The 12412-nt window shown below is 54.2% G+C and overlaps 2 protein-coding genes across 3 annotated transcripts in view; both read left to right on the top strand.

Moving 5' to 3' along the window:
- Positions 1-2122: 2122 nt before the first annotated feature.
- On the top strand, positions 2123-8779 carry Cdc34 (cell division cycle 34). Of its 2 annotated transcripts, none has more exons than XM_031349943.1 (5): positions 2123-2912; positions 5372-5458; positions 5560-5657; positions 5785-5919; positions 8230-8779. In XM_031349943.1, exons 1-5 carry the CDS (start codon positions 2736-2738, stop codon positions 8270-8272), a joined length of 540 nt encoding a protein of 179 aa, XP_031205803.1. In that variant the 5' UTR covers positions 2123-2735; the 3' UTR covers positions 8273-8779. The 2 variants fall into 2 exon arrangements, with proteins under 2 accessions (XP_031205803.1, XP_031205802.1); XM_031349942.1 differs by having other exon boundaries at positions 2124-2912; positions 8226-8779.
- A 364-nt stretch (positions 8780-9143) lies between these two features.
- Gzmm (granzyme M) overlaps positions 9144-12412 on the top strand; it is a 12135-nt gene continuing 8866 nt past the window's right edge. The window contains exon 1 of the mRNA XM_031349467.1: positions 9144-9847. Within this exon, the coding sequence (XP_031205327.1) occupies positions 9793-9847 (55 nt within the window). The 5' untranslated portion in view covers positions 9144-9792. The remainder of the gene's footprint in view (positions 9848-12412) is intronic.

The following is a 12412-nucleotide window of genomic DNA, read 5'->3' as shown; positions in this document are numbered from 1 at the left end:
TTTCCTTGTAAGGTGACAAAAGGCCCAATTCAAATGATGCACGTCTTTAGTCCCAGCACTTGGGAGGCAGAGGCAGGTGGATCTCTGAGTTTGAGGCTAGCCTGATCTACAGATCAAGTTCTAGGTCAGCCAAGACAACATAGAGAAACCCTGTTTCAAAAAAAATAAAAACAAAAAAACAAGGGCTGGAGAGATGGCTCAGTGATTAAGAGCACTGACTGCTCTTCCAGAGGTCAGTCCTGAGTTGAGTTCAATTCCCAGCAACCACATGGTGGCTCACAACCATCTGTAATGAGATCTGATGCCCTCTTCTGGTGTGTATGAAGATAGCAACAGTGTATTCACATATATAAAATAAATCTTTTAAAAAACAAAACAAAAACTCCACAGCCTCCTGTCTAAGGGAAGTCAGGTATGAATGTGTCCAGGAACATTAACAGAAATGAGACCTGGGGCAGAAGGATCACACATTCTAAACTAAACTAGACTACAGGCTGAGTTCAAGGCCAGCCTTGAGAGACCCTCTCAAAAGTAATCAAGCTCGCTGGGCCTTGGTGGCACACGCTTTTAATCCCACCACTTGGGAGGCAGAGGCAGGCAGATCTCTGAGTTCGAGGCCAGCCTGGTCTACAGAGTGAGTTCCAGGACAGCCAGGGCCACACAGAGAAACCCTGTCTCGAGAAGAAAAAAAAAAAAAGTAAACAAGCCCAGTTATGGTGGCACATGCCTTTAATCTCAGCACATATGAGTAGAAGCAGACAGGACTGTGAATTTAACTACATACCCTTGACTACACAGCAAGTTCTAGGCCATTCAGGGCTACATGTTAAAACTCTATCTCAACTGGAAGCACATTTCTCAGCATCTTCTATCTCCTGGGAGGACTCAGCTTTCCAGAATGTCATACTTGTTCAGAGTCTTATGGGAAGAAATGGTCCATAATCCCTGCCCAGACCTCCTAGCACTGTTCCTAGGATGTTCCCAGGACTAAGGCTTGTCATGAACCAGTCCCTGCAGCTTGGAGTGGGAGCAGCCAGAATGTTCTGACTGGATGGCCCCTTGCTTTGAGGAGACCTGGATTATCCTCATCAGGTGACCAGTGGGGACTTGGGTCATGACATCCATGTCCTGACATGCCAGCACCCTTCCATGATGCTCAACACCCAGCATTCAGGATGTCTATGAAACCCAGGTTCAGGCTCACCTGGGAATAGGGAGAACTATGTTCCACCTGAAGGGAGGGGAACTCTGTCCATCTATACATCAAGGGAGCTATGGGAATGGTCATCTCACACATACAGAGAGGAAAGCCTGGGCTACTGGCTATGTGCTGACAACTAGGTGACAGTGTAAGATGGGCAGTCTGACAAGGACAACAGGGGCAGATAATACTGGAAGTCCTTGGAAAAGGAGCGTGACGAGAAAGCCTTCTAGCCCAGGGCGCCGAGGGGGAGGACAGCCAAGATAGTGGCATTGGACCCTGGGCTCTTCCCTGGTCACATCAACCCGCCCCATCTTGACACATTTTCCCTGTCCCTAAACAGGTCTACCTGCTATTCCCAGACAGGACAGGATGTTGGAGCACCTGTGGTGGGGATCTGCCCTTTCCCAGCCCCAAGTGTTGATGCAGCTGTAGTCCTCCAGAACTCCCACAGTCAGGGTGAGTGGACAGCACAGCCTAGGGCCAGAACCACCCACCCCTAGAGGTCACGGGTACACCACACACACCCTGCTTCAAGGCTTGAATATGCTGCCACCCCCAATACTCATGACCAAATGTCCAAGAAAGGAGTATGGGTATCTGTTCCGGCTCCTGTAAACTTTCGGGGATGCCTCACCACTGCTTTCTGGTCTATTTAAGCAGGACTAGGGTGTGGTCAAAGGTGAGCCTGACAGAAGGATTCTCCCAGGGAAGGGATTCAGACTCCACCTCCTGGAAGCCAGGTCTGCAAACCCCAAGTCGTGAACCCATAGAGACCAAATGGGGACATCTAAAGCTTCATGCTGGGAAACAAGGGCGGACCCTGCTCCACCTCCGCACAAACCACGCCCAATTCCCCACCCACAACCACGCCCCCTGGACGTCACAAAAAAAGGCCCCCAAAGCCGCAGCTGCCAGTCCGGTGCGCACAGCCCTGCCCTGCCCGCCACTCCGCACACAAGCATCCGCGGAGCTCTTCCGGCCGGAGGCAACGGCAGCCTCCGGGGCTTCGGAAACGCAAGGCGCCTGCGCGGCAGGGCGGGGAAAGGCGACTACACTTCCCGGCGTGCCCCGCGAGCGGGCGCGCAGACACATTCCGGACCCGGTGGAGGCGTCGCACAGGCGCATTCTAGACCCGGCAGTGGCGCGCAGGTGTATTTCCGGCCCGGCAGCAGCGGCGCGCAGCCGCACTCGTGGCCCGGGTGTGGCACGCAGGCGCATTCCGGGCCCGAAGGAGGCACGCAGGCGCATTCGGGGCCGGGAGCCGGTGCGCAGGCGCATCCGAGGCCCGGCGGCTGCGGCGCGCAGGCGCGTTAGGCGCGGGCCGGGCCGGGCCGAAGCGAGCGCCGGGCGGGCAGCGGCGCCAGAGCGAGTGGAGCCTTCGGGGTCCCCGGGTGGCGGCGGCGGAGGCGCAGAGGAGGAAGGCGGCGGCTCTCCCCCTGCCGGCGCGCGACCCGGTCCGTCCCGCGAGCTCGCGCCGGTCCCGCGGCCCGGCCCGGCCCCGGGCCCCTCCGCCGCCGCCGCCGCCACCGCCATGGCCCGGCCGCTGGTGCCCAGCTCGCAGAAGGCGCTGCTGCTGGAGCTGAAGGGGCTGCAGGAGGAGCCGGTGGAGGGCTTCCGGGTGACGCTGGTGGACGAGGGCGACCTGTACAACTGGGAAGTGGCCATCTTCGGGCCCCCCAATACCTACTATGAGGGCGGCTACTTCAAGGTGAGTCGAGCCTCAGTTTCCTCTTTGTGCCTGCCTCTCTCCCAGGCTGGCTCAGGCCACTCATGCAAAGCAGCTCCTCCCTTTTTTGTTGGGCACGTGCTGACCTCACCTTGGGGACTGATCTCTCTGGACTGTCCTCCAACAGGCTACAGGATCAGGGACAGCTAATGTGTGCCGCATCCCCAGGCAGCCCGCCACCACGAGTCGCAGGGGCCTCTAGAGCCTGCTTGTTGTCAGCGTGTTCCCAGGCTGTCCTACACTGGACTAAACATGAACCTAGGAAAGGATCTTTCCATGTTGTCCCCACCGCTCCGGCATGTTTCTGGTGAAGGGTCTCCCCAGGATCAGTTGCTTGTCTTCTTGTCCCCGGGTAGTTCCCCACACCAAAAGACACAGAAGCCTCTGGAGCCCCCTGCTGGCAAGCATGTTCCCAGGTTGTCCCTCACCCCACCAGCATGTGGTGAAACCTGAAAAGGTTCTTCTTAGGTTGTCCCAAGACATAAAGGACTACGGGCAGCTGCTGGGTGGCACCCCAGGCCTGTCCCCCACGCTGGAACACAGAACCAGGGCAGCCGCTGGCCCGGGAAGGGACGTGTAGCCTGTACAGCCACCTGCTCAGTAGAGGCCCTGACTGGGCCTTGGCAGCGGTTCCTGCTTGGACTACAGCCACCTTTAGCCTTAGCCTGGCTTTATGCAGTACATTCCAAGAGGGCGGTGGGGGCCCACCCTGAATCTTGGAGCCACACCCTGGGGTTCCTGCCACGGGACCTGGACCCTAGGGCTCCCTCTACGTTTGCCCCGCCCTGACAGCCTTTCTCAGGTTCCACTGAACAGGTGGCTTCTTAGGGGCCTGACTTTTCTTTCTAAGCAGTGGCTTCAGGCTCAATGCACCAGATGTTTTTGTGGTTGGGAGCAGGGAGCCCTGGGCAACCTCCGATACTGGGAATGTGTGGCTAGCTATAGATACCCACGTCAGCACAGTTGGATCATTCTGTTTGCAGTGGGCTAGATTAACTAGCAGAATCACAGAACCTCATGCTAGGGCCAAAGGGGACAAGATGAGGGCCAGGTGGATGCACAAATCCCAGCCAATCTGGAGCCCCCGGTGTAGGGCCATGGCAGATATTTGTTCTGTGTCTGTCTTCCTTTGTGGCTGATGTCCTCACCCTTCCTGGTCAGTGCTTAGGAAAGCCTCAAGTCTACTTATTCAGGATAATTTTTGAGTTAGGTTTCTAGGTACAGTGTGTGGAGAATGAGAGGGAGACACATGTGGGCACCCTTGCCTCCCACCTGGGCCGTGATATGAGTAAAGAAACCCTTCAGGAGATCTGAGTGCTGTTAGCACTTGTCTCCTGTGTTTGCTGGGAGGGGCGGTGGGAGCTGCCAGGAGGACAAGAGGTCTGCTCAGAGCAGGGTCACCTGAACTGTTCCTTACCTGTAAAGGATTGTGGGTAAAGCCTCCTAGGCTGGCATTGTTCTTGAGATAGCTTAGGAGGCCCTGCAAGATGTCAGTCAAGTCTGCCAGTGTGGGAGCCTCCTGTATAGTGTGGGTGGCTTAGACACAGAGAGACTCTGTAAGGGGGGAGCTGTGAGGAGCTCCCTGGACACCCCACCTGTCTCAGAGGGGCTGGGAGCCTTTCCTGTTACTGAGCTCATTCTTTTTTGTTGTTTTTGGTTTTTTCGAGACAGGGTTTCTCTGTGTAGCCCTGGCTGTCCTGGAACTCACTCTGTAGACCAGGCTGGCCTCCAACTCAGAAATCCACCTGCCTCTGCCTCCCAAGTGCTGGGATTAAAGGCGTGTGACACCACGGCCTGGTAGTTTTCTCATTCTTTAAAAGCATCTGGAGCCACAGAAGTATGGGGTGTTGTTGCAGCAATGCCAGTTTTCACCTGTTCTCCTGAGATGATCAGGATTGAAACTCCACACTAGGTGTGTGTGTGTCATGGAGATCCTCTAGCTTGAATTCTGGCTGGCTCTGAGATCACAGGCCAGTCTCCCTAAGGGGTCTCCTTGTCTAGGGAACACTAGAAGCTACCCTTGGGGAGCCCCAAGACTAGGGCAAACCTCAGGCCTTTTCTACCTGTCCAAAGTCTGGGGAGCAGTTGGCAGGGTGAGTGAACTTCAGGCACAGGCATCTACCGTGGCCAGGCAGATGGCCAGGCTTGTGTGGTGACTACTCTTGGCCTGGGCCCCTGAGCTTGGGTGGTGTTGGTTTGAGGCCTGAGGCCAGAAGAGCTGCTGACTCATTCTCTACCTAGCCCGCACCAAGTGCTACTGCCTCGCCTTTCCTAACCTGGATGTCAGGTCATAGAGGTGATTTGTGTGTTCCAGTGTACAGAGACTGGGGTTGGCTCCAGGGCCTCAACACCAGAGGCAGCCACTGCTTTTTATCCCTGAGCTCTTAACTCCAGTGCTCAGGGGGCTGCCATTGAGCCACCCCACTTTCTGCCATCTGTAGGCTCGCCTCAAGTTCCCCATCGACTACCCGTATTCCCCACCAGCCTTCCGGTTCCTCACCAAGATGTGGCACCCAAACATCTATGAGGTAAGACACTAGATGCCTGCCTCAGGCACACTCCAGCACACATACCTCCTGCCTCCCTTGCACGTGTCCCAGCCCTCGTCTAACCCTGGTCACTCTTATAGACAGGGGACGTGTGTATCTCCATCCTCCACCCCCCAGTTGATGACCCACAGAGTGGGGAGCTGCCCTCAGAGCGGTGGAACCCCACGCAGAATGTCAGGTGAGAATTGCCTTGTTGTTGCACCATGGGCACCCCAGACGCCCTGTACCCTAAGATCCCTCCTTCCTCGCTCCAGTCTGGAGTCCCCAGAGTCTGTGGAGCTGAGCTTGTGCCCATGGCCCTGCAGAACCATCCTCCTGAGTGTGATCTCCCTGCTGAATGAGCCCAACACCTTCTCGCCTGCCAACGTGGACGCCTCGGTGATGTACAGAAAGTGGAAGGAGAGCAAGGGGAAGGACCGCGAGTACACGGACATCATCCGGTGAGTGCTGCTTTCAGCGTGGACAGTGCAGCTGGGTCTCTACAGGAGATGCTGCCTGCTGTAAAGAGTGATCTGGGTGGGGTGGGGTGGGGACTGTTGCCTGTTTCTGTTCTTGCATCCCCATTTGGATGTGTGGAGGGCTCTGTGGCCCCTACAACACCAAGCTGACCACCCAGGATGGCCAAGATCCTCTCTGCCTTGTCGTTTGGCTTATCTCTATGAGTGACTGGGCACTCTAGGCCACATCCTCACTATCTGCCTGAGCCCACTATGTGCCTGTCCTGAGACAGGGACCCAAGCAGCGGCCTGTGCTGTCTGTGAGTGGTAGTGTCCACATCCGTCATCACTTCTCAGCAGCAGCTCCCTGGCCTATCATGGGGTCAGGCAGTCTCCTCTACACTCCTCAAGCTGAGTATGATGTTTCACTTGAGGGATTCTAGGCATGTGACACCCTGTCTCTATCTAGTCATGCTAAGTGTCAGTCTTTGTCACTTAGCTTCTATGTTTTCTGAGACAGGCTTTCATATAACTCCATATCTCCTCATGTTCCCTTCTGATGTCAGGATGATAGCACACACTACCTCTTAAGTGACACAAGTGCTTGTCTACACAGTGACCCAAACACATTAGGCCTGTAGTGTTCCCATGCTGGCAGCAGCCTAGGCCCATCAATGGGCATGCCGAGGAAGCCGTACTTGTCAGCCAATTGCCTGAAGCCATAGACAGGGCAAGCACCTGCTCAGCAGGAGCCCTGTGACCTTTTCCTGCAGAATTGGTACAGGCTGCAACTTGGTAGTCACTACTGGTCCAGCACGTGCAAGGTGCTGGGGTTAGTCTCTGGCCTTAGAACAAGGTGCATGTAGCCACCATAGTCCTGCATGGAGGTATTAGTTATTCAAGAAGGTCTGAGCGCTGCACTGTGGACCAGTGGGTAAGGGTCCCTTGAAGGCCCTGCAGACCTGTCCCTTTGTTCTCTGTTGGGGCTGGTCTGTAACTTTCTGCCCCTCTGCTCTTTCCCAGCCGCAAAGAAGGACAACTGCCCTCTGGACTTTCTTTTTTCTTTTCTTTTTTCCACAAAACAGTTGTGCTATGTAGCTCTGGCTATCTTGGAACCAGAAGAGCCTGGGTCTGGCCATGTTACTGCAGCTCTCCAGCTTCCTGGCAGCCCTTAGCCCAGCTCTCCTGGCTGCTTCTTCACTGTATCCCTGTCCCAGAGCAGGAGCCCCAGGCTATTTTTACCATTCTGACGCCAGGAGCCACTTGCTATGACCATGAGGCCTGTACTACTCCTGAGAGCCAGTGTCTAGTCATGTGCCTACCTGGCACAAGGACAGGAGAGCTGGGAGCCTGTGAGAAGGACCTTGACAACAGATCTAGGCTGTTAAGATGTGCTGCTGTCACAGGTTCCCCTCCAACCTTGTTTGTTGTTGTTGTTGTTTTGGTTTGGTTTTTTCGAGACAGGGTTTCTCTGTGTAGCCTTGGCTGTCCTGGAACTCACTCTGTAGACCAGGCTGGCCTCGAACTCAGAAATCTGCCAGTCTCTTCCCAAGTGCTGGGATTAAAGGCATGCGCCACCACCGCCCAGCTCCAGCCTTGTTTTGTACCCCATTCCCTCTGGGAAGCTAAGACCAGTGTCTGCTCTCCTTGCCTTTTGCATTAGGGCCTGTGCACTGCAACTATGTCCTGAGGATGACCAGACTTCTCAGGCACCTGAGTTTCAGTCCCAAGCCCTGATTTCTTTAGTTGATTGCTGCCCCCCTTGCAAGGAAGCTCTTGTGTGTCACTTCACCCGTGTCTCTGTCACTTTGACCATGGCCTGTGGGACCTGGAACCTCATTTCCTCTGGGACTGCCCTTCATCAGAGTGCCCCTCAGGTCAGGCTGCAGTTTGGGGGAGTTTGAGGTCAGTGTGGTATGTGGGTAGGTGTGTGCTATCTAACCTGGAACTAGTGTAGTGGCCCCCACAATACTGGGATTACAGCATGGATCCTGGTGTGCCCGGCTGTTTCTGTGCTGCTGGAAACTGGACTTGGGTCCTTGTCTGACTGCATTGTCTCCATTCCTGTTGTTGGAAGACAGATCCTGTTATAGCTGAGGCCAGCCTGAGACTCCCAGCAGACCTCCTGCCTCAGCCTCCAAGTGTTGAGTGACAGACTTGTTTCCCACAGCCAGCTGTGGTTACCTTCCCACTGGGAGTTACACACACTGAGCCCCTCCTTGTCCCACCTGCTCCCTGCTCCCCATTCAGTGTCTAGTTTTGGAATCCCATTGTCCTGGGCCTTGGTCTCACCTGCCCTGTCTCCCCAGGAAGCAGGTCCTGGGGACCAAGGTGGACGCAGAGCGCGATGGCGTGAAGGTGCCCACTACGCTGGCCGAGTACTGCGTGAAGACCAAGGCGCCGGCGCCCGACGAGGGCTCTGACCTCTTCTACGACGACTACTATGAGGACGGCGAAGTGGAGGAGGCCGACAGCTGCTTTGGGGATGAAGAGGATGACTCTGGCACCGAAGAGTCCTGACCCACGTCCCTGAAATAAACTTACAAATTTTACCTCAGCAGGACCCGTGTGGGCCTCAGGCGACAGACTACCTCACCGAGGTTCCATGTGGGCTCCCATCTCATGATCCTTAGGTCCTCTTACCCCATATTCCCCATGGGTTTTCCTCGGCTTTGGAGAAGAGCTGTGGTGCAGGGCAGACACCCCACTCAGCTTTCAGATGATGACAAGCCTGGGAGGCTGGGGACTGACTGCCTGGTGGGGAGCCAGAGACTCCAGCCCAGCCCAAGGAGGGCCAACCCCACAGTCTCCTCCTCTCTGCTTTTGGCGTGTGTGAAATCCAAATAAAATAGCTTTCTGAGAAGCTGAGAGAATCAGCTAGGACGCCGGTGGCACTGGTGGTACTGAGTGCCTGGGTAGCCCGGCCAGGGCTATGGGATGGGCAGGAAGAGGTAGTGATAGTGGCCTGTTTGTTGGGACTTAGTAGTGTACAGGGGCCCCTGGCCCAGAAGCAACTTGCTGCCTGCAGATCGCTCCTGCCTGCATCTGGCACTGTGGCTGCGTCCACTTCAAGCCTGCAGTCAGGAGGCCTGGGTCCTGAGGCATGCAGGGGATTAGTATTCCCAGCAGTCCTTGTGCTCTGGGCACTTCTTCAGCCCTGGAAACTCCTGTGGCAGCCTGGTGACTCCCCATAGGAGGGGCAGGGTGAGTGATGCTCTGACCACATCATGCTGTGCAGGGTACCTACAGTGACCCAGTGCTGAGATAGCAGATCTGCTCTGCCACCTGCATGTTTATGGGTGCCACATAAAGAAAGGAAAAGAAAGTGTCACTTCCCATCATGTGGGCCTGTTAACTGCAGAGCTCTAGTCTTCTAGGACAAATGCCATACTCTACTGGATAGCACTTGATGCAACCCATGCTGGTCATAACTGATCTGAGAAGGACAAGTTGTTGAAAAACGATAGTTTAGGCCATCCTGTGCCTGTACAATTTGCAGCCAGCCTGATCTACAAAGTTGTAGGGCTAGCAATGAGGCTCAATGGGTAGAGACCTGCCACCAAGCCTAGCACAGGACCTACATGGCTCAAGGAGAGAACTGACCCTTCGAGTCGTCCTCTGTGGGGGTTGAGGTCAGTTGAGACAGACCCAGGTTCACCCCAGTGCTAAAAGAATCTGCACCAGGAGAATGAGCATCATTTGGCTATAGTGATCACAGGGCTGCTTTGACAGCAGAGTTGCTTTCCTAAACCACACAACGGGGTGTGAAGGAGGAGCTGACACTTGTGCAAGGTGGGTGGTACTTGGAGGCCACCTGTCCCCACAGGAAGAGAAAGTGGGGTGCCCCTATCTGGGGACCACTAGTCCTGTGCCAGAATGGAGGTCTGCTGGTCCCTGCTGCTCCTGCTGACCCTGAAAACACTGTGGGCAGGTGAGCATGTGGGAGAAACTGAGGCTAGAGCCGGGTCTCCAGAGGGCTGTGGGAGGGAGAGACTTTGTGTACAGGGAGATTAGCAGATGATTCAGATCCCTGAGAAGGGCATCTGCAAAAGGAGACTATACCCTGAGTGAAAGAAAACAGCACAGCTGGGCGGTGGTGGCGCACGCCTTTAATCCCAGCACTTGGGAGGCAGAGAGGCAGGTGGATTTCTGAGTTTGAGGACAGCCTGGTCTATGCAGAGAAACCATGTCTTGAACCTCCCCGGCCCCCCAAAAAAAGAGAGCGTAGCCTGGGATGGGCCTCTGAGCTCAGTATTTGAGGGGTCTGAGGCAGCATGATTGCCATGAGTTCAGTTAAGAGTGAGACTCTATGAAAAAGCAAAATGGGGGGGCTGGTGAGATGACTCAGTGGGTAAGAGCACTGTCTGCTCTTCCAAAGGTCCTGGGTTCAAATCCCAGCAACCACATGGTGGCTCACAACCATCCGTAACTGCTGTCTGAAGACAGCTACAGTGTACTTATGTATAATAATAAATCTTAAAAAAAAAAAAAAAAGAAAAAGAAAAATGGGGTTGAAGGCATAGCTTAAGTTGATGGGGCATATGCCTGGTGTACACAAAGCCTGGCCACCATACTCCATTAAACCAGGCTTGGCAGAGCACACCTGCCATCCTAGCACTGGAGGTAGAGACCAGGATCAGGAATTCAAAGCCTTCCTCAGCTCTGTAGTGAGTTTGAGCCTCCTCAAACTGTGAGGGCAGAGCCTTCTGAGTACTGACATTAAAGGTGTGTGGGTACTACAGATCACTTCCTTTCTGTAAAGGCATCACCATGTAGCCCTGGCTGGCCTGGGATTTACAAGTAAATCCCTGCCTCTTGAGTTTGGGCAATTAAAGGCTGTGCTACCATGCTGAGGCACACATTATTTCCCCCTTAAAGGATGGTCTCAAACTCACTGTAGAAGTGTGTCTCGTGCCTATAACCCCAGCTCTAGGAAAGGAGCCACAGGATCCCTGGAGCTCCAGGAACTTGCTGAATCTGAGCTCCAGGTTCAGTGAGAGGCCTTGTCTCAATTAAGGTATAGACACCAGACTTGGTCTCCGACCTCCATATATATACATCTGAGCATATCTGTATACGTATATGCATCTGTCTTTTTTTTTTTGGGGGGGGGGGTTGACACAGGGTTTCTCTGTGTAGCCCTGGCTATCCTGGAACTCACTCTGTAGACCAGGCTGGCCTCAAACTCAGAAATCCACCTGCCTCTCTGCCTCCCAAGTGCTGGGATTAAAGGCGTGCGCCACCACCACCCAGCTATATCAGTCTTCTTGAGACAAGATCTCACTATTGTAGTCCTGGCTGACCTGGAACTGAGTCTGCTGGCCTCTGCCTCCTGAGTGCTGGGGTTGGAGTTATGTGCCACTTCCCAATCTTTGATGCTTATATTAGCTTGGAGTCTTCTAGAGCCTCTCCAAAGAACAGGAGGGAGAGAAGAGGTTGGCTTTTGCAAGTTTTACAACACAGGGGCTATCCACTGGTCTCTCAGCACAGTGACTTTGTGTCTTAAGAGTCTGTGGAGACCCTGGCACAATGTAGCCACAACTGATCTCAGCCTACCAAGGCCTGCCTTTACAATGGGATTTTAAAATATGAAGAGAGGCTGGGCCTCACCTCAGTGGACAGAGCAAGCTCTTGTCTAGCATGCGAGAGATCCTGGGTTCCACCAGGCATAGTAGCACATGCCTATCTGAGGAGGTAGAAATGGACTGGGAGTTTAAGGTCATCCTCAGCTACATTAGTTCCTGGCTAACCTGGGCTACTTGAGACACTGTCTCAAAAGAAAAGTTTTGTTTTTTTAAGGGGAAAGAAAAGAAGAAAGCACTGTGTGTGGGAGACGTCCTTGAGTGGTGAAAAGTTACTCAGTTGTGGGTGATGATCGAAAGCTCTGTAGACAGAGGTCAGCCTACCAGTGTGTGAACTGGCCCCCACCAAGTGGCAGAGGTGACACACATCTATTTCTACCTTTCTGGGGCTGGGATAACAGGTGTGCACCACTAGACCTGGATTCTGTGGTTTAGGGGGGACTGGAACCCAGGACTTTGTGTATTCTACCTACTGGGCAAGCATTCTACCCACTGAGCCCAGCCTAGTGTTCTGTATCAACCCTTCAAAGAAGTTTGCAGAGAAACAATTCACACGGTGCATAGCTCACTGAAATTCAGAAGCTACACAAGGAGGCACACATGGAGGCAGTCCCACATCCCCCGTGAACACTCACCCCCACACCCTAGCACCCACAAATCCACATCCTGTCAGGGTTTCACACTGTGCTTTTCTGTGACTGATTCTTCCCCTGAACATCATATTCTCAAGGCCCTGCCAAGTATCAGAACCCCACTCCTGTCTGTGGCTACGTAATATTCTATACATACATATTCTCTGTGAGCAGAGTGTGAATCAGTTCCTCATACATAACGGCTGTGTGTGTGTGTGTAGGATGCCGTCCCGCAGCTCCTACCTGCGTGGGGTTCCACGAACCGGGAATGTGGGAGACCTG

This window comes from Mastomys coucha, unplaced genomic scaffold (genome assembly GCF_008632895.1).
Source record: "Mastomys coucha isolate ucsf_1 unplaced genomic scaffold, UCSF_Mcou_1 pScaffold4, whole genome shotgun sequence".
NCBI lineage: Eukaryota > Metazoa > Chordata > Mammalia > Rodentia > Muridae > Mastomys > Mastomys coucha.
The sequence above is the reverse complement of the archived record's forward strand: the minus strand, read 5'-3'. Positions and strand labels throughout refer to the sequence as shown.